General features: G+C 43.7%; 1 protein-coding gene across 6 annotated transcripts in view; it reads left to right on the top strand.

Annotated features, from left to right (window-relative positions):
- ablim3 (actin binding LIM protein family, member 3) overlaps positions 1 to 21778 on the top strand; it is a 328604-nt gene that overhangs the window by 147330 nt on the left and 159496 nt on the right. For all 6 annotated transcript variants that reach the window (XM_041193207.1, XM_041193210.1, XM_041193208.1 and 3 more), the window contains exon 4: positions 7109 to 7224. In XM_041193207.1, coding sequence (XP_041049141.1) covers positions 7109 to 7224 — 116 coding nt within the window. The remainder of the gene's footprint in view (positions 1 to 7108; positions 7225 to 21778) is intronic.

Below are 21778 nucleotides of genomic sequence, written 5' to 3'. Positions count from 1 at the left end.
CAAATGGATAAACCCGACTGGTGCACGCCACCTTTGCATGACCTTGAGATAGGAGGCACAAGTTTCGTGTGCATTGCTGAGTTAATCATGAAGTTAGGATTTAATTTGAAAAAGTTTTAAGACAATGGGCAAAATCATCCCAGATTTGCACCAAGTGTGGTAGCGGGTGGGTAAAATGATGTTTCACCCACTGGCCGCAGTGGCAACTTTTCCCACCATATCATCCCAAACCCACCCCATTAATTATGCATTCCTGGGAAACACACCGTTTCCATAGCGGGCAGGCTCTGATTTGGCCATCACGCCATCACCTCACCACTTCAGCATACCGGGCGCCATATTTAAAGTCCAGCCACACGCACACCTCTCAATGCTTCCAGCCCATGACTGCTGCAAAGAAGACATGGCCCCGAAAGGCAAAAAGACTTCAGCCCGCAGATTCATTGACGCGTCTCTTGAATGCTTTGTGGACACACTGGAGGCTCACTGCGATGTCCTCTACTCCTGGTCTGGCTGCAGGATTAATCCTGCCTCAATAGTGAGCAGCCTCACTAATCCAGCTTGGGAGGCAGTGTCAGCAGTGTTCAGCGCCAATGGTCTTCAAAAGTAGACATCTACCCAGTGCCGCAAGAGGATGAACGATCGATCTCCTCCGTTCCACCAGGGCAAGTCCCTCTTCTCATCACTCTCAACTCACACATTCACAAACCCATCACACATCCACAGGACCCTCACTCACTGCCGGTTCAAGGGAAATCACCATTCATTCTCTCACACACAGCTTCATTGTCCTCATCCCGTCCATGGGACCACTCACCACCCACACATGCCAGGTATACTTATCATTTGGCTTGACAGGCGTCTTACTTACACTTTCTCCATCAATATTAATGCAGGGCAAGCTGGAGCACAAAACAGGGAGCGGTCGTAGACCAGTCATGGAATGCCTGAAATCAAGGTCCACATGGACTTTAAAAGCAGGGCCATCCAGCTGGCCGTTGAGAATCTGGACCATTCCTGTGCTGACGGTGAGGCTGCCGGTGCTTTACCAAGTGACGATTCAGCAGTGGAATGTCCATCAGACATCCATGCTGTGAGCAATGTGCCTTGATTCACAGGCCACTGCCATGCACTAATTATCTCCCCTTGCTTTCACAGGCACATCTGGGAAACAGCTGACAGAGTCCACGACCCAGAGCCTCCAATCAAGCCCCGAAGAAACCTCTGAAGAGAAATCTGAAGGCACCCTCCTTGAAGACCCGCTACAGCGCTCACCCACACCCTCCACCATCGCAGAAACACACACATCAGTGGGACCTAGCTTTAGAGTAGCCTGGGGATCACAATCTGGTGAGCACATCGCACTGTCTGATCCACAGCAGGCGGCAGCAGGGACTTCCCAGGTGTCTGACAGTTGGAGGACTGCTGGAGACCATAAATTTGCTGAGTCAGAATCAGAAGACGACCCTCTGGACTCAGTCAAACCTCAGCTGCTGGACCTGCAAAGATGAGCTCGGGAACATCAGGAAGGGATGTCCACTGCACTCCTCAGATTGCAAGGCATGATGGAGGAGTCCATCCACCTTCAAGCTGAGGTGATAGCGCCGGTATACCAATGCACCAAGGTCAATACTGGTAGGGGGGCAGCCGCCATGGTCTGGAACATCGCTCCTGCACTGCTGCATGGGCTGAACTCCATCACTGATGCCATAGTTGACCTTCAACTGTGTGTATGCGAGAGGGAGGCAGGGCAGCTCGATCTCAGTTCAGCTACACCGTCTCCTCAAGGAGTCTGCCCCCCACCCCCCCCACCCCACACCCCCACCCCCGGGGGCCATACATCCAGGTGACTCAGGGAGTATCTGGCCCATCAAAATCCCCTCTTTCTGTGACCTAAGCGGCTCCAGCTCCACAGGCCAAGGAGGTTGTACTGCCACACAGCAGGACCCGAAAGCAGACTGAGGTCCTCCGGATCTCAGCCGTCCAGAGGACACCCACCCAGGTCATCACAGACAGGGTATAGCAGTCAGCAGGCTGCTTCCACCTCCACTGTGGATGCCTGGGGAGCACCAAGACATAGTGGCAGGGGTAGAAAAGTTAAGAAGGTGTGGTTGCACAGCCTGAGCACGGGTGTTAAACACTTGTTTACAATGTTCACTACTGTCAATAAACTCCAAAGAATGTTTCCCTTCCCATGGCTCCTTGTTCTGATGAGCAGTGTTCGTGTCACTCAGATGTGAAACCTTTCTGCACAAGATAAAGGCAGGTGTCTCAGTCCAGGGCCTCTTCCCTGTGTTCTGTGCAGCCAACCATTTCCTTAGACATGAGCAGTCTTCGGCGACACTGGTTCTCAGTCATCTACAGGAATGAAAGGCGGCGGCTCTCTGTGGCTCTTCAGTGGCGTGTGCAGGAGCCCCAGCTGTCCCTTCTTCCTGAGGGTGCTGCTCCTCCCTCTGCGCAACCAAGCACCTCAGTTGCTCTTTTGTCAGCCGTCTTCACTCTCTGTAAGCTGCGAGGCATACAGCTAGGTCACTAGGCTCCATGATCCTGATGTACTCCACCTGCAGGATGAAAGAGTGGGTTAGCATGGGTAAGAACCTGTCTTGGTTAAGTCTGAAGGTCCTTTAATGCATCGCAGAGATTGCTGGCCATCACTTGGATGGCCAGAATTTAGTGCGCTGCATGGCTGCCCGAAACCCCACCCAAACCTGCCGCTCTCCACCCGACCAATTGGAGGCAGCTTTGCCCATTGGACTGCATGCTGTGCTCTCAGCTCAGGCGCAGGTATTTTCCTAACCCACACTGTAAGACTGCGCTGTTAGCTTGAACCATAGGGGAGACTGGTACAAACCTGGATGCTGACACTACAAGGGGCTGTAAGCACCTCCACCAGTGACTGCTCCATGACCAGCTTTAACAAGGAGATTGTACTATGTGCCCAGTCGGCCAACTCTTCTGCAGTCCACTAAAATGCTCATTAGTTTGCAGCCTGTGCCCGAGGGGTGAATAGCTCTGGAACATTTGGTGGCACCTTGATGCCTCTGCATTGCTTGAGCGGGCAGAGAAGCTAGAGGCCCGACTCCAATCATATCAATGTGGCTGTGCCTGAACTGCCTCAGCTGAAGAGGAATGGTCACATTATCCAAGATTTCCTGAACGTGTTGCCGCTTCCCTTGCCCACCTCCCCCTGCCAACCCCGCAAGTGCTTGTGCGCTACCTTCAACCGCAGGGCAGCCCTTGTACCCTCCCCCACAGTGTACCTCAGCCGCAGGGTAGCCCTTCCCCTGGACCAACACGCCTCAACCTTGAAGTCAACAGGCGATCCAGGCGAGCACTCCACAACATTACCGTGTACTCGCCTCCAAGTTCCCCTCAAAGTGCAGCCCACCGAGTACATGCCTTTTATGTGATGTTATGAAACACACCGGCAAGCAATAACGACGGTATGGGCAGACAGTCCCGAGGGTGAGGGGGGATTGATTCCGGCATGCTGGGCTTAATGATATGCGGAAGTATTACTATGAGGTTCTCACTGTCTGATGGCGGGAAACACAGCCCACCATTGCCGGGTGGAGCAGAAAATTGCAAACTGGTTTCACGGCATCGTGAAAACAATTTTTGGCCTTCTCAGCCACATTGTCCGCTCACACCACCGAACATACCTGACGCCAGCGGGCATGGACAATTTCACCCAATGAGTATTCATGGGATGCAAATGTATTGAAAATAGGAACCCACCACTGGATGGTGTGAGGCCCCATTTGCCCCTCTGACACTGCTTACTTAATCTCTACATTTCAACCTTCTGTCATGAAACTAAGATTTTGGCCCCCTTTCTAATTACATCCACCCACCCATCACATTTCCTGCCCTTACAGGCCCCATTAGATACTGTCCACTGTGTGTGGATAAAAATAATTCTTTGAATAGAATTTAAACAACAGCCATGTTTCTACATCCTGAGTTAACTCTTCATACGTTTTCATTGTCCAAACATATTGGAACAATATAATGGCTCAAAAACCTGAGAATAAAAGGTTCAATTGAGGCATTCAAATGGGAATTGGATTATTATCTGAAAAGGAAGAATGTGCAGAGCTACGGGGAGAAGGCGGAGGAATGGTACAGGTGCATTGCTCAAACTTAGAGCCAGCGTAGACATGATGGGCCGAATGGCCTCCTTCTCTGCTGTAATGGTTCTGTGAATTCTGTAAATTTAAAGGCTTGCCTTTTAGAAATTAGAAATCTTGCCACATGTAATTTAATAATTTTTGGAGCATTTAAATTAATTTAAATACATCTTTGAAAACAACACCTTGAGCACAGTGCTGTGCAATAGCTATGTTACTGATGTCAATTGAACTCAATGCTTAAACAAAGTGTTTCCCAGAAAAAATCAAATGAAGAAATGTTAGCATTAATAATAATTATACATAACCAATTTGATATATTAGAATGGTGTGGACTCTTAGCATGAATCAGGGTGTTGTTAAAAAGTTTTATTTAGCAGTGCCATTGCATCCTCTCGAGTTTTTGAATTAACTCCGACATGTAATTGTCAAATCCAAACTTGATTGAGCTGGACTAAATCATGTTTATTTGGACAACAAAATTTTTAATTTGACCCAATTCACCCTTGTCTTGGATTTAGACCAACCTCTCCCATAAAAAGTAACAATAGCTCCTTATGGGCTCTCTCACGCACAACACTGCTTTGTTTGTCTCAGAAAAACTTTGTGCGGAAGCTAACATCAGCAAAGGGAGCCAGTGTTTTTTTCACTTCCTTCTGGTTGATAGTGTACTCAGGTTTGCTGCCAGTTTTCAACACGGTTTAATTAGTGTGAATATATATAATATACATTTTTACTATAATCTAGTAGGTATGAGAAATATTGTAACAAGACATTCAAAGGAAAAAATAAAATAAAGAGAAATTTAAATGAAAAGATGAATTGCAAATTGTTAATGTTGAGCAATTTAAGAACATATATTGATGCAACGATGGCAAGTTGCAAATTAAAGTGAGGCAAATGGTAAAAATATCTAAGTACAATCTTTCACCAAACCTATCACAGGAGTTGCAAAAGTAAAAGATCATTGATTATTTAGAGCAATCTGTGAACTAAGAACCCATTTATAAGGCCTGAAATTCAATGTTGATGTGGAGCGCAGATGGGGCAGGTGATGGGTGGGACCTTTGCTATGCCCAACCAATCACATTGGTAGGAAGCCCAACTATATTTGTTGGCTGGGCCCCATTTATGTAAAACAGGTAAGCTGCCAATGCTAATCATGCTCACCTTTCAGAAAGGTGGAAAAACTGACAGGCCAAATGCTTATCATAGGTGTGCTGCAGCACCTAAAAGGGAAGCCTAGGAGGCTTAGAGGTTAAATGGAGCATAAGATTTTGATAACACAGCATTTTATGAGCACATTTAGCACCAAAAAGATGAAAATATGGAAGCCTTAAGGCTCAAAATGCTCAGATGAAGCAAACAATGACGACCAGATCAACTTTCAGTGTTTCCTGACTGCAACTGGGATCTCTTAAATAGCAAGGACTGCCTCCCAAACAGTAGTGCATGTGAACAGGTTGAGGAAGTAATTGTGGCTATGCTGATTGACAAAATTAATATTGGGGGTCCTGAGAATAATAGTTGACCCAGTTTGAATATCTTAATTTTGTTCTTATCTGTTTCTGATAAGAGTGCTAGTCAATTAAATCAAGATTCACCTGTAGATAGGAATGGGATGGTCTTCAGCAATAAGTTGCTATTTTTTTGCCCAGTTTTTCTCTTACTACCTCTCTACTTACAGTCCAAAACAGGGTTAGAGTTAGACAAAAATTTTGCTCATTAGCTCCGAAGTGATCACTGAGGGAAATCTGCTAACAAACTGAAAAGAATGTGAGAGTAGAATGAAATAGAATCCAGAGCTCGTATCACCGAAGTGTAAAAGAAGAGTGCATGGGCTAAGTGTATTCAACATTTGGGGAAAAAGTTGAAGGAAGAGAAAAATAACCCAAGTCCAATAAAGAGTAATTTTGTTCAAAACTGGAACAGCTGAACAGATTTGCGAATCAAGGAAACCTTAAGGAATAATCTCTTCAAGCTTAAATTTGACTTCTGGAATAGATTACCAGGCAGCCAAGTAAGCGAGGGGGCCAGAGGAAAAGCATCTGTTTTTTAGTAGCCAACTGAGAGGAGGATCTATTCCAAGTCGAGCCAGTTTGACTTCACTTCACCTCCAGCAAAGGCTCTTTCCACACATTTGCAGATGTTTCAATTTAGTCTAAGGTTCAGAAAATCCAAACCACAAAATTGTCTAATTCCTTATCTTTCATTAGTGAGAATTTTGCAGAAACTGCTAGCAACATTTTTGCCTTTTTACTAAAAATTAATTTTGAAGTTTGTTGCTGCAGTGTGGTTGATGTGAATCAAAATGAGAACTTCCTCATTCATCATGTTACAGAATTCCTTTCTTATGTCAGCAAAAGATGTCTTTTTACAATATGTATTATTTGATTAATGTGCATGCCTCATTGTGGAGGGTGTCTCAAATGAGCTTGAAGAGCTAATGGTTTTAGTATGTGATCCCATTGGTAGGAATTGATCCAAAGGATCAAAATGGAGGAATGAACACCTATTAAAGGCAAGTAAATGATTGCAAGTAGAAGTGAGATGTGTTGTACTTGATGGAAATGAAAAATGGGTAGGTTCTATAATGGATGATCAATCTACAGATCCAGATTTAAACTCTGAGGAGAAAGCTGCAAGTGTAGCCCAAGGTGATTGCCACTTTACATTTTGCTGTATAGACCAACAACCCCATTTAAGGGTTTTTATTAATGATTTGCTTAGACAAATATTACATGCTAATTGAACACAGATTACACAGTAAATTAGACACATGGGAATATAATTGTAAACAACTGTCATTAAACAGCACAACATCTTCATGGTTAGAAAATAGGTGTCATTCTTCAGCCTGTCTTATGTGGCTAAATTGGAATGTTATTGTAAGTAATTATATTTTCAAGAGCACACAACCACAGTGATGGCCAGAGTTGCATGCAATTGTGTTTAAACTCCTTGTTATTCCTTTTTAGGAAGCCATTTCCAGTTGGAGACCGTGTTACTTTCAGTGGAAAAGACTGTGTGTGTCAGCAGTGCTCTCATACATTGGTTACCGCTTCTGAGCCTATAAAGATTCATGGACCCAGTCGTAAGTTTACCATTCCTTTTCTTTCTTGCTGATTTAATTTTCTTTGTATGCTTCTCTTTTTCCTCTTCCATCCTTACTTAATATTTTTCTCTTCTGGATTTACATACCTATTAGTAACTTAATTCAATCCCTTTTGTTAGACAGAACTGTAACTTCAGGGAAAAATTAGGAATGGCATTTATGATTACTGAGATTAACACAGATTACAAACTAATTTAAACATGTACAGCCTTTCCTCACAATGACAAGCAACATAAAAATTACATTTTGTAGCTAAAACAGAGCTCATGATGATCAACACTTGGCAGGTTGTTGCAATTTGTACTCTCTCTTTGGCTGCCGTGATGGGTGGCCTGGGTCTGTGGGGGAAGGGTCTGTGTTGCAAACGCTCACAAGAAAGGGTTTCAGACTCTCTGATATATTGCAGGTTTCAAGCAGTCACCGCATCTGCCTTTTTGCGTGGGAAATTGCCCACAAGTGTTCTACACAGGTTTGCTGTGGGGAGGGTAGTACTCTGCTGTAGATGGGATGCATCATCTTACAGCTAGCAGAGCTAAGTACACTAGTCTCTGTGATCCGAGAGAGCTTCACTCCAAAAAGATCTAATTCAGAAGACATGAACTTGGATCTTCAGGGATTGTGATCTGTCATGTTCTTGGCGGCTTCTACTTTTTGCCCAGAAAGGCTTAATAAGGAGGCAGCACCAGAAAGTATTACAACAACATCATCATCTTAAATTTATATAGCAGCTTTAACATAATAAAATGTCCCAAGGCACTTCACAGGAACATTACAAAGCAGATAGGGTGATATTAGGGCAGATGGTCAAAAACTTTGTCAAAGAGGTAGGTTTTAAGGAGGAAACAGAGGCAACAAGGTGGAAAGGTTTGGAAGGGAATTCCAGAGCCTGGGACATGGGCAACTGAAGGCACGACCACCAATTTTAGAGCAATTTAAAATCGGGGGTGCTCACGAGGCTGGAATTAGATGAGCATAAGTGTCTCACAGGGTTACAAGGTTGGAGGAAATTTCAGACATATGGAGAGGGGTGGCCATGACAGGTTTTGAAATCAAGGATTGTAAAATCAAAGCGTTGTTTAACTAGGAGCCAGTGTAGGTCAGTGAACACAGGGCTGATGATTTAATGTGACTTGGTAAGTAAGGACACGGGCGGTTTTGGATGATGGTCCATGGAGCATGGAACATGGGAGGCCAGCCAAGAATATATTGGAATTGTCAAGTCTAGAGATAACAAAGGCAAGGATGTGGGTTTCAGCAGTAGCTGAGCTAAAGTGAGGTGCAGTCGGGGAATGTTACAGAGGTTGAACTAGGTGGCCTTAGTAATGGCACAGATTTGTGGTCAGAAGCTCATCACAGGATCAAATATGACACCAAGGTTGTGAGCAGGCTGGTTCAGTCCCAGACACTTAGAAGGGAGACAGTGATGGAGATACTTGCAAAGGAGAGAGCGATGGAGGAAGTAGCTAGGAAACAGGTTATGTGGTGGGTTCCAAAGACAATGGCTTCACTCTTCCCAATATTTAATTAGAGGAAATTCCTGCTTAGCCAGGAGTTATGGCCATTGCTGATAATGCTCCAAGAACTTTACCAGGGATCATCATTGCATCCCTGGACACAGGTAAGTGGGGCAAGATGGGGACGCTGCCAGCAATGGAGAGCTGATGGCCACTGATTGGCTGGCAGCCCTCGGTGGGCAGGATTTATGACCCTAGGGTCCGAAAATCCTGGGGTAGGCCCAAGATTGGCCAGTTAAGTGCTCAACAGGTATTTAATTTGGTCGGGCCTCACCCATGGAAATGATGCAGAGTTCCCACTCATTCTCTGACCGGGGGCGAGACCCAAGTGCGCGATACTGTACACTTAATGGACTGGATTTTATGTTCGTCAGGCGGGTGCGTAAAATCACATCTAACAATGTCGGGCGAGCATCCAGACATCATCATGCACTCTCGCGATCTTTCGGTCGGCAGGTGCATGCGAGAGCTGGCAGCAGCTTGCCGACAATTAAGAGGCCTATTAATGCCCTTAAGCAATTAATTAATTTGTATTTTTTGCTGCCCGTCCAACCTTATGGTTGGTGGGCAGGCGAATATGCCAGGTGGCCTTTGCATTTTTAACAAAACCTCATCTACAGACGGGATGAGGTTTCCAACGGTAAACAAATATATTAAATACTTTTCACCATCATTTTAAACATGTCCCTCTTCATGTGACTGAGTCACATGTGGAGATATGTTTATATCATCTTTAAAATCTTTATTTTCATTTCTCCAAATCTTCAGCTCCCTGAGGCAGCTCTGTGCCCTCAGGGAGCTATCAACGCAAGCTCCCCGGCACGTGCGCAGACTTCTGCACTCGCACTTCTCCTGCCCCCACCCAGCAGCGTGAAATTGCAGTCGGGGGCCAATCGCGGGTGGCTGGCCATTTCCCGGCCGCTCCCGGGCCTGCCCACCTCGCCTGCCACATCCGCCCGATGAATGGAAAATCCTGGCCAATGTATTCCTTTGAATTGCCCTTTGTGCATTCAGCTGTAATTGTAATAATTGTAAGGTACCTGCATCCACATTTCCTCACATTTTCTGCCTGTTGTTTTGCAGTAGATCCGCTTCTCAAGCTTCGTAAGGTGTTTTGTGCCTAGAAGCAATCATGTACTGATGGTGGAGATATGTTTATGGGGATCTGTTAGCCAATCGCATATCTAGGTTTCTATGGCCAGGTAACAAAACACAGAGATCCCTGCAGGTCATCAAGCTGGAGAGAAACTCCGTCTTCCTAACTTCAGTTAATACTTTCTGTTTGGTGGCCAAACTCTGAGGAAATGTGCCCTGAGAACGGGCCTTCCCACAACCCATGACTGGGCTTAGTGACCAGAATCCTTCAGCTGGCATTCCTACACAGCCTACCTATCAAATCGTAGGTGCTTGATCTATGGGAGAAGACTACTTGGCCCATCATTTCTGTACCAGCTCTCTGCTGAAGCAATAGAAAATTCACCCTATTGTCCTCATCACTTCACATTCTTTAGCTTTAACATTTTATTCACTCTTCGCTTAACAGATACAGTCATCACTGACTCAACTACTCCCTCCAGCAAAGCGTTCCATGTGCTAACAATTATCAATGTAAAGAAATTCTCCTTAACCTTGCCCAGAAACTTCAATAAAAACAGCAACATGTCTGTCTGGACAGAAATCTTCATCTCCCTGAAATATCATTCAAGGCTTGTTTGGCCTTTCTATAACCTTGCAGAATGGACAACTCCCACAAATATTTTCGATGTGTGTGTTTCACTGTTGGCATGACAGTGGCGCCACCAGATTAGGCTAACTCCTCAGCAAAATCTCCTTTTGAGATCATCTCCTTTTAAAAACTGACAGTCAAATTCCACCTCACTCAGCAAGGCCATCTCCAATTTAAGCATTTCTTCCAAGCTCCAGACAAATGCAAAAAAATACTACCATGTGAGCCAACCCTGCTGGATTTTCAGGGAGGGGCCCTCATCTAGGCTTTCTCTTTCCTCAAGGGACTTAAGTTGGCTTTCCACTGTTGACCTAGGGACTACTGCCACCTCTCTGGCAGTCTCTCGTGTTTGAAGGGATCAACAGCAGAAGGCAGGGAATTTGCAAGGGTGGTCAGAATCCCCTCACCCTATCATTTGCCTGTGGTGGGGCAATGAAGGGGCAGCCTTTTGCCTTTCCTGCTGGATGGGAGAAAGAACATGCAAGTCAGGAGGAGAATGCAGTGGGTAGGCCCGTCTGCTCAATTTGCTTAGATTTTCCCTGACTGGACCACTTGATGTAGGCAAAGTGTTTTGAAATTAGGTGACATTTTATGACAAATCCCAAAGCTGATAAAATCATTTTAAGTAATAATTTATAAACCATTAATATTAGTTATATTTAATAATTTGAAATGCACATCCATAGCTTCATATAAATAATTATAATATCATTTAGTTTGTTTCAGCATCTGGAAACAATATAAACCTTGTGAAGGGCAATGTTACTTTATATACTCTTTATTTGTTGCCTTTTCTGCAGGCAACCAAAGGTGCCTCCATGTTGAAGCACCCTCAAGCTCTCCTGCCTGCTTCAGCAGCACCAACACTCCCAGTGGGGCTGCCAGCCTGACATCATTGCGAGCCTACTGATTGAGCCTATCTGGTTCATCTTCTGTCCTTAATTAGACAGGGGTCCTGGAGGCAGATTGTTAATTGGCCACTTCTGAGAAGATCATACCTGAACAAATACTGTGTATATCCCCTAAATACGCAACCTTCTACAATATGCAAAATGTTCACTCCTAAGCATTGTATTATGATTAAGGTGCTTCAGTGTACATTAGATTTTCATAGCTTATTTCTAGTTTAATTTACAACCTTGCTGAACTCAGGGGAAAAATCTGATTTCCTTTAAAATGAAACTTTCCAAGCTGACCTTAAGACAATTTCCTCGGTTGCCCTGACAACTGGCAACCAAGGGAACCCAAACATGTTACCGGTCATATAGAGATCCTGAACTGGTAGGTTGTTGTTTAGTCAGGGCAGGATACGGCTGTTACCATTGTTTCCTCATTTCACTTCAGTTTGAGAACGACCATGCTTCCTCTCCATTAAGACATTGTGCTGAACCAGCTATATTTCTAGTTTTGATCCTTTATATTCAATGATCAAAGCATTTTATGTCCAGGCTACAAGAAAGAAAACAGTTTAAAGCATTTCCTCTTAGAGTGTATATTTTGTCATTCCTCCATCCGTAAAGCTGTCCTAACTTTCAAATGTTCCCACATCAGGGACAGGCTACTAAAATTATTATTCCATCTGTTGTCACAATCAGGAACACTCCTCATTAGATATCTTTGTGTCTGTGTGTGAGGTATTCCATGCCCCAGCTCCCTCGACATAATGACATTTTTCCTGACCTCTGTCCTCAATCTCTTGGTAAACAGTGCAGATGTCTCATTACTGCCTCCCCAAACAGAGGAAATAGTTTCTCTCAACTGACTCAATGAAAACCCTTCATTATTTTCATAATCTTCTCTCAGCCATTTTTGCTCCAATGGAAATAACCCGAGTACCTCAAGTCTCTCCTCATAGCTATAGGGATGGATCGCCTTGATGGGTCATGATTCCCAATGATGGCCTCAATTCTGGGTCAAGAACCCCGAAGTGATCGTGGCAGATCATTGGGCACAATCTTCCTGGAGGCAGCCAATTAACAAGCCGCCTCCGGGAGCTCTACCTAATTAAAGACAGAGACGGATGTGCCCAATCAGAAGGCCTGCAACAATATCAGGCTGGCAACCCCACTGGGAGTGTTGATGCTGCTGAGGCAGGCAGGAGAGTGTGAGGGTGCTTCAACATGGAAGCACCCTTGGTTGCCTGCAGAAAAGTAGACAAATAAAGAGACATGAGGCTGATAGGGCCATCAGGATGGGGTGAACCCGACTACAGGAGAAGTCCCAGATGAGGTTGCAGCTTCCCAGAAGGAAAAGACAGTTAAAACTTAGAAATGACTAGTATTGGTCCGAACTGGAGTTCCATTTTAAGGTATGCAAGATCAGTTTGGGCCAGTACCAGCCATTGCCCAAGTTTTACTGTATTTTCCTTCTGGGCTTTGATCCCCATGGCCCTGTCATTAGAGCATGGAACCTCTGACTCCAATTGCCACCCTGCCTGCTGCTGGATGGCCACCTCAAATGAGGTGGCAGGCTTTGCACTTGCCGGTGGGGCTGCTCTAACAACAGGAAAATATTGATGCTGTCGTAAAATTATCCTAATTGGCTTTGCACTTCCATAGAGTGAGCAGCAAATTCTAGTTGGGTCCCCCTGCTAGGAAAGCTGTGGAGACAGGAATGCATCAGGGAGCCCTAGCAATGCAGCTCCCCCACCTCCAATCGTGTCTTCATGGAGCCAGGAAAATTCAGCATGCAGTTTCCCACCACTGGCCTTAACTACTCTGTATGTCTTTCTATAGCCAGGTACCCACATACACACATGGCACACCAACTGTAGCCTAACAACTTGGACAATCTGGAAAATTAAGTACACCTGATACAATGCAATATAGTTCAGTCACATAGTGTAGTCTCCTTATTCCACTGGAAGTATGTACTTTATGATGGTATTAGAAAGCCAGTTGGTTTTAAGTATGTGCTTGCACATGTTAAAGCACATGTTTGATGAGTGCTGTAAGTTATGATAAAATGTAATATGTGTTGTATTTTGTCATCCACGAAATTTGAGTGAAAACAGTTTATATTGTGTTCACGCCTTCTTACACGAAAACCTGTCCAAATTCAGCCTAATTTACTTCAGTTGTTGCATTTGCCATTCTGATAAATATTATTTTACACCAATTCTATCATTTCTGAAACAGAGTATATTGAAGTTAAGAATGAGTCTTCTTCTATTGACTAATTGTAATGGAAAAATAAAAGTTGTCATCTCCTGTCTTTAATTTTCCATCGAAGTTAGTGAACAGAGTAAATCACTTCCTCTGCATGTGTAATTTTGAAAAGATAGTTGTTCAGAGAATCTTGCTTTCTGGTGATATTCTTTGTTAAAACATGTGTTACTGGAGTACATTTTATTCATACACTAAAAAAAAATTATTGTGCAGGTGTGTGTCCTCTATCAGTAAAGTGTTGGTTTCTCAACAAAAGAGTTGAAATCCCAGCCTTAATTAATATTTGAAGAGCCAAACTTGACTGAACTGCCATTTCACAGCTTTGAAGCATTCTTTCATCTGTCAATAAGGTGACATTAATTGCATCAGTAAAAAGCTCCAGTCACTGGGCTAAATGCAGGAGGAAGGGTGACAAGTCATGTTCAACAACTTACATACTAGTGTCAGAAGAGTACTTCCTGCTGCATTAGTGCAGTTTTTCTATTCCCAATATGCTAGTCATCCTCAAGAGCTGTCACATAGAAAGAAAGAGCAAGAGATTGTTTTGGATTTCCAGCATCCGCAGTTTTTTGCTTTTATCAAGAGATTGATTGTTTGCTGGAGGTACCAACTGTGTTAAATTTCAGTGCATGGGTATGATACATGTCAACTGGTAACCCCAGAAAAGTAACACAACCACATTTAACTTAAAACCTTTAACTTCCATCATGAAAGGGAATCTATTGGAATCCAGATGCATTGAGCTGATTGGAAAGAATGCTCTAACTGCCTTCACCAGCGGTTTAAGCAGCAGGCTTAATTTTAATTCTGAATTAGAGTGCAAATTATCAGAAATTACAGTTGGGAAAAATCTAAATTCTATTATGAGTCCAATTTAAAGGTGTTGAAAATGGCAGTAGTCATCAATGACATCTGTATGAAATGTTTGTGAATACTAAAGATTAGTTTGGCTTTATAGCAATATAAAAACTTGGCAGGGTGCCATAATGTAATTCTTTCCGTGCTAGTGCTTAAAAACAAAATTTGCTGAGACCTTTCAAATCAAAATAAGGAAAACTGTGTGGTTCTTTGGCTCAATCACAGTGACCAAGCCCAGGCTCTGCAGTCATTCCCAGTATAGACCCATGTACTGCAGCTGCTTTACTTTCAAGCAAAACTGCACTCAATTGTTTCAAGCTGTGATTTCTTTAAAGGAAGTTCCTGGAAAAAATAAATTCAACAATATTAGAATTAATTGAATTAAAACTACTCTCCCCAACCTTAATTGTGTAATCTTGGGATGGGTAACTTTCATGCAATTAATCAATGAGGTGAATTTAATGGCTGTGGCAGTTGTCCCATCCACCAACCCCAAAGTGGCCATTTCCCAGACCCTAACAGAATTAAACACCTGCTGGCAGGGTTCTGGCCTCCAAGAGCTATCAGTTAATCAGAGGGCTAGCAGCTCTTCAGTCCCAGCAGCGCCACCAAGAGCATTTACCATTACTGCAACTGCAGGAGGCCTCAGAGCAGCATTGATGGGGGTGGGGTCCAAGAAAAAGGTGTGGGGCAGGCTCGCCGGGGCCAGTCAGGTAGGTACAGACAAAAGACGAGGGGATTTGGCTGACAGGGGGAAGAGGGACTTTCAACGGGTGCATCCCTACCCCAATCCGGCAGGGAAGCCCACCAGGATACACCTGGTGGCCTCACCATGTGATTGAGCACCCCCCCCCCCACCCTCCCCAATTGATAGAATACCAGAGTAGGCGGGATGAGGCCTTTAAGTGACCCTTATTTGGCCACTTAAGGTCCTTGTTAGGTTCCGGTAAAGGACCAGTTACTTTTTGTTTAAACAAAGTTTGAAATCCCAGTTACCCACCAGGAGCATAAAGCCATAAGATTCCACTGTTTTAAAAAAACAAAATGAATTTTACTATTCAAATTTGTAAAGTAAAACAATCTACAATATCTATCATTTCTTCTCACATCCAGAATTAACATGAGGTAAATATGAATTAATAGGTAAACTGTGTCAAACACACCACACTGCACATTAAATGGTCAATGTGACCAAGATATATCCCAGCAGTCCGCCAGGACATCAGTGACCACTGTAAGTCACAAAATCTCATTAAAACTGTCTCCCTCAGGAGGTAGTTCAAGATCTAGCCTCTGAATTCCCTCAAAAACCGTTCCCACTTGGATTGCCTCAATGACTGCTCATTTCCTGATGGTTCAATCTCTTCTCATGAGAATGTATTCCATGGGATTCACAAAGCTGCACTCCTGCTTCTAATTAATAGCACACTTACAACTCTTTTACAGACTGCTAGCTTCACTAAGCAGGCACTGCCCCATGTTTATCTGAACTCTAGTCTTCCTGCACACCGAGCTATAACTGGCTCACATGGCTTCTCCTGAGCCCTAATCCTCTACTGGATGCAACCAGTGACCTTCTTCAACCTTCTCAGCTTCCCTGGACTTCTTCAGGGCCCTACTGCACCAAACAGCTCTCAGGGCTTCTCTGTGAGATGCAAACCACACAAGATCCAAACTGCAACCATCAGTTGTATTGAACTGCTCCCTTGGCTATTCTGAGCCCTATCTGTCTGGAGCCTGCTAACACAAGCACCCCTTAAGTATACAGCCTCTTCCCCTGCTGTAGAACACTCACTTTTCCATCAAACACACAGATAAATTGAAACCAGAGAACCTTCTTAAACTCCACTCATTTCTACGATGACATAGCCTGCTCTGACCTATCCTCAAACTGATCTCCAAGCCAATTAACCCTTCTTCACAATTTCTCTCGCTAAATAAGCCCACCTGCTGTTCTATGTCTCTTACCTTTCTAGCTGTCAATCCCTCAAATCAAGATGGCCCCAACCTTTTAAGTGTAAGACTCCAAGCTGCTTTAGTTACATTGATCCCATTTTCTTGTTAAACTTTAATCTTCCCAGAACTAAACATTACCTCTAAAGTATTAACATGAACCATGAACTCGATATTTGTAACAAGCTCTTAACATGGGGTGGGAAGGCAACCCTCGAACTTTTCTATCCTTGACTTAATCAGGGGGAGCCAGCAAGCCATTGGCCTCCCCATTCCTGCGCCATCCCACCTGCTTATACAGGCCTCCCCCAACCATAACCACCCCCTCTTCCCCGCCACCACCCAACACACACCCGGAGGGCATAAAATTCCATTCAGCGCGTGCAATTACCACACAATCAAATTTCAGTACAGAAACTGTTTAGAAATTGTCATGTAGGCAACATTAAAATGTAGCTAAATGTTACTATAAATAAACACCAATGAACCATTTTTAAAAATTCATCAAGGGGAACATGGTTCTTTTCCATCGCAGAAACATCTATGGCATTTAGATCATTGCAGTCAGTATTAATGAGCAAATTTTATTCATTATTAACAAGATGGAATGTCGAAAGCAACACACCCCACATCCCAACATGTGTAGCTGGAAGGCAAATCTCCCCATTGAGAGCATGCGCATGGAAAATTATGAGGACAACTTATTTGGGAGCGTACCCACCTCTTGGTCAGAATTGTGGCCAGGGCTTGAACTAAAATATAGGTTGATATTTTAGTACATTATTAAGGGATGGTGTTTAGTTGGAGATGCCACTTATCAGTTGAAAGTCACCTCTGCCTTTTCAAACGGCCGTAAAAGATTTCATTAGCCTAGAGCAAAAGAGTTTTTTCAGTGTTCTGGCCAAATTCATCCATCAATCAACATCAGTAAAACAAATTAGCATTTAATTTGCTTAGCCAATTATCTCATTGGTGTACATGGAATCTTGCTGTCTGTAAATCAGCTGTCTGGTTTGCTTACAAAACAAGAGTGACTACACTTCAAAAGTAACTTATTGGCTATAAGATGCTTTGGGATGTCATTAAATTGTGAAAAATGCCGTGTAATTGCAGATTTTTTCTTTTTTAATTTGTAAGTACCGAGAATGAAAGTAGATGCACCCTGTGACTTCTGGTGTGCACAATTTCTAACTTCCGCAGTCCAAGCAACATCAATTCTGGGCACCACAAGGCCTTAAGTGTGGAAGAGATTTAACAGAATGGTAGCAGGAATGATGGACTTCAATTATCTGGAGAAGCTGGAGTTGTTCTGTGAGCAGGGAAAGTTAAAAGGAGGTTTGATAGAGTTGTTCCAAATCATGAATGGTTTCGATTGAATAAATAAGGAGAAACTGTTTCCAGTGATGGAAGAGTTGGTAACTAGAGGACACACATTGAAGAATATTGTCAAAACAAAATAGAGACGAGATGAGGAAACTTTTTTTAATGATTTGTTGTGGTCAGCTGGAATGCACTGCCTGAAAAGATGGTGGAAGCAGATTCAAAAACAGTTTTTAAAAGGCAATTGGATGAATATTTCAAAGGAAGAGAATTACAGGGCTATGGGGAAAGAGAAGAATTGGGGTCAATGCTTCCTCCAATCTCTGTCTTCTGTGTGCAGCTGTAGCTGGCTTGTTGCACTGCAGAGTCCCTTTAAGATTGACATGCAAATATGCATGTGCACATCTGAAAGGCAAGCTTACTTGTAAAAGGCTTGTGTGCTCCCTGCATTGTATGTTTCTGATTGTTGCATGGCCACCGTACCTGTGCAGCTTAGAGAGAACATTGAGTGGGACCAATTGGATATGTCCTCCAAAGAGCCAAGGCAACCTGATAGGCCAGATGGCCTCCTTCCATTCTGTACAGTATCTATCAGGGTAACTTTAACCCCTAAAACAGACATGTTGTGGTTAGGTGAGATATTTTAAAAGTCTCCAATCTATCTCCAACCGTCCCACTTCTTGAAGCAGGACATGGGACAAGACGCTAAATATTGTAATGGGGCTTGGAGCCTCACGTTTATCCAATTTTATAGATTTAATTCTGGCCGGCTGGGTTTTCTCAGCCATGGGACACCCAGCAGCTCAAGGAAAACAAAGTCAGGGAAACAAGGCATTTTCTATCACTAGCTAGCATGGGTTGGCAGGTAGCCAATTAAGGGCCCTATTAAGGACTTTGGCAGGAGAAATGCGGGGAGTGCTTCAGCCTGCTGAGGACCCCACCCCCCAGTGTCTTCCAAGGCTGTCGGGCCACAGCTATGGCTGCTGGCCATCCACTGGAGGATGGTGGGCGGTGTGGTAAAGTGGAGTACCATGTGCCTTTAAGAGAATGCAAGTGGACTAACCATGCAATAGTACTGACAAATCAATGTATAGCACAGGCTACTGGTTAACTAAGTCTAGAGCTGGTTGTGGCTGTGGGAGCACGCAAGGATTTAGTGCTCTGCCTTCTGTTGCAATAAACAGCCACAGTTCATTCTTATGTCAGTCTCTCTCCATTATTGATAGTGAGCATCAACTAACAAGTTATATGAAGGCATGCAATTCAAGTTTACTCAACTAGTGAACAAGTAGGCTCAAGACGCAAATCTGACGATGAGGATGAAAATAACGAAATAGTACGACCCCTGAGTGAGAATTCACAAGACCGGTGAGCAAAAACATTAGAAAAAGAATCTGCACTTACATTGTATATTGGCGACAATCAGAGCAGAAAGCTGTGCTGCAGTTTTAAATGCAAAAATAAAAAACCCCGCAGAATCGCCAAAACTTGAAAAGAGCGTGAAACATAGCACAGAAAAGCCGACAGCTGCAGAGATGGAATTTTAAAAAAGGTGATTGCTCTTAAAGCAGCAATACATTTAAAGAGGTACATACAAGAAAAATGGCTATGGACAGAAAATTATAAGAGACCCCAGAGAGAGGGCCACTCTGTGGAAGGCAAATCACGAATCGATCGACAGCAGTCAAGAAAGCCGTGGTAAGCTAAACACCTGAATTCATCATTAACTGGGAAGCCCATCGGAAGCGCAGCACCCTTGCAATCATTCACGATGCTGCAGTTTGGCGTGTTGATCCATTTGACACCGTTTCAGTTGACTGATCTCAGTATGTCAAATGCCTTCTTTTTACCGCTAACGACATAGTGGAGGAGGAAAAGAAGAGGGCGATTCTTTTGTCCACATGCAGGAGCAAAATGTACAAAGCCACCTGAGTACAAAGCCCTCAGCCACTATGCAGCACTTCAAGTCCAATTCAAGGAATAGGCTTCCAGGGGAGACAACAGCCGACAGTAACTAAAAGGCAGTAACTAAACATTGCGAATTCAGAATGTCCATTGGTGATATGTTGAGAGACCGACTGATATGTGAGATTGGAGATGATACTATTCAAAGGCATTTCCTAGCCGAAGCTAATTGAGCCTTCAATAAGGCATTAGAATTAGCCACAGCCGTGGAGAGCGCTGTTAGAAATTCGGAAGCTATAAGGGATACACAAACTGATGCCATCCATCTGCTATGGTGGGACAGACTGGCAACAAAACACACAAAACTATCAGACCTCACAGAAAGGTGGTAAACGCCCCCTATGTACAGATCAGTAAAAAGCAGTACTACAGTGAAAACCCACAAAATGAATGAGAGAAATGTATCTAGGCATCCAGTGGGCGATCAATGATTCAAATAAGTCGAATGCTTTTTCTGCCACCGTTATGGTCACATAATGCACACCGCAGAGATAGGCTGCGAAAGTCTTTTAAAGGCAAAGGGAGAAATCGTGAAATATGTCTCATGGAAGAACCAGAAAAAATAGAATCAGACATCCATTCATTATATAACCTGAAAGTGGGTAGAACCGAGCCGATTCAAGTCGTCATTATAATCAATGGGCAACCCGTTAAGATGGAAGTTGATACTGGAGCTTTGACGTCCATTACTGGAGATCATACATTGAGATACTTGAATAAAGGAAAACCTAGCCTTTAAGATTGGAAGTTTTGGACGCTAAACTGAGAACTTACACGGGTAAAAAAAAAGACTGAAAGGGTTATGTCAAGTCTCAATAACGTATGGAGATCAATCTGAAAGGCTGCCCATGATAGTGGTAACTGGAAAGGGCCCCAGCTCAATAGGCCGCAACTGACTGAAAAAGGTTAAATTGAAATGGGCTGAAATTTTCCAAATTACGACGAAAGGCTTACAGGAATTGTTGCAAAAGTATGCGTCTGTTTTCAACGACATGTTAGGAAGGATTTGAGGACTACAGGCCAGAATCCATGTAGAAACAGACCAGGTTAATAAGAGCCAGACTAGTCCCTTATGCTGTATGGGACAAGGTTGAAACTGAACTGAACAGACTAGAAAAATTGAGCATCCTATAAGCAGTGCAATTTTCTGAGTGGGCAGCACCCACTCAGCTGGACCAAAGTGTGCATTTACATGGTGACTATAAGCTAACTGTCAATAAGGTGGCCAAGCTCAATAGACACCCGGTATCCAAGATTGAGGAACTGTATTCAAAGAGGGTGGAGGCACCACATTTTCAAAATTAGACATGAGCCATGCCTACCAGCAGGTAGAGTTGGAAAAGGACTCTAGGAAATTTGTCACCATAAATACAACACCGAAGATTGTGACAATACACACGTCTACCCTTTGGGGTCTTCTTGGCATGTGCTATTTTCCAAAGAATGATGGAAAACTTGCTTCAAGGATTGCCCCATATTTGGAATGTGTATTGGTCACGGGACTGACTTATGATGAACACTTAGCAAATCTAGAAGAGGAGCTCAAATGCTTCGCACAAGTGAGGGTACGTTTAAAATGAGAGAAGTGTCTGTTCCAAGCTAAGGAGGTAGTTTACTTGAGGCACAACGTTGATGCACAGGGCCTGCATCCTGTCGAAGAAAATCTCCAGGCCATTTGCAAGGCACCTACTCAAGAAATATCACAGAGCTTAAGGCCCTCTTAGGCATGGAAAACTACTACAGCTGATTCCTCCCAAATCTCTCGACTGTGCTGGCCCCATTGTATGGCCTGCTTAAGAAGAACCAGAAATTGAGTTGGCAAGCCCCACACTAGGATGCCTTCCTAAAAGTGAAGCAATTGTTAAGATTGTCGGCCTTGTTGGTCCACTTTGACCCCAAGAAGGAATTAATTTTAATATGGGATGCATCCCCTCATGGAATAGGGTCTGTCCTTTCACATCAGATGGTGGATGGCTCCGAATGACCCATTGGTTATACATCTCGCACACTCAGTGTCTCAGAGCAATATA

This window comes from Carcharodon carcharias, chromosome 8, assembly GCF_017639515.1.
Source record: "Carcharodon carcharias isolate sCarCar2 chromosome 8, sCarCar2.pri, whole genome shotgun sequence".
Classification (NCBI taxonomy): domain Eukaryota; kingdom Metazoa; phylum Chordata; class Chondrichthyes; order Lamniformes; family Lamnidae; genus Carcharodon; species Carcharodon carcharias.
This window is presented reverse-complemented; position numbering and strand designations above follow the sequence as displayed.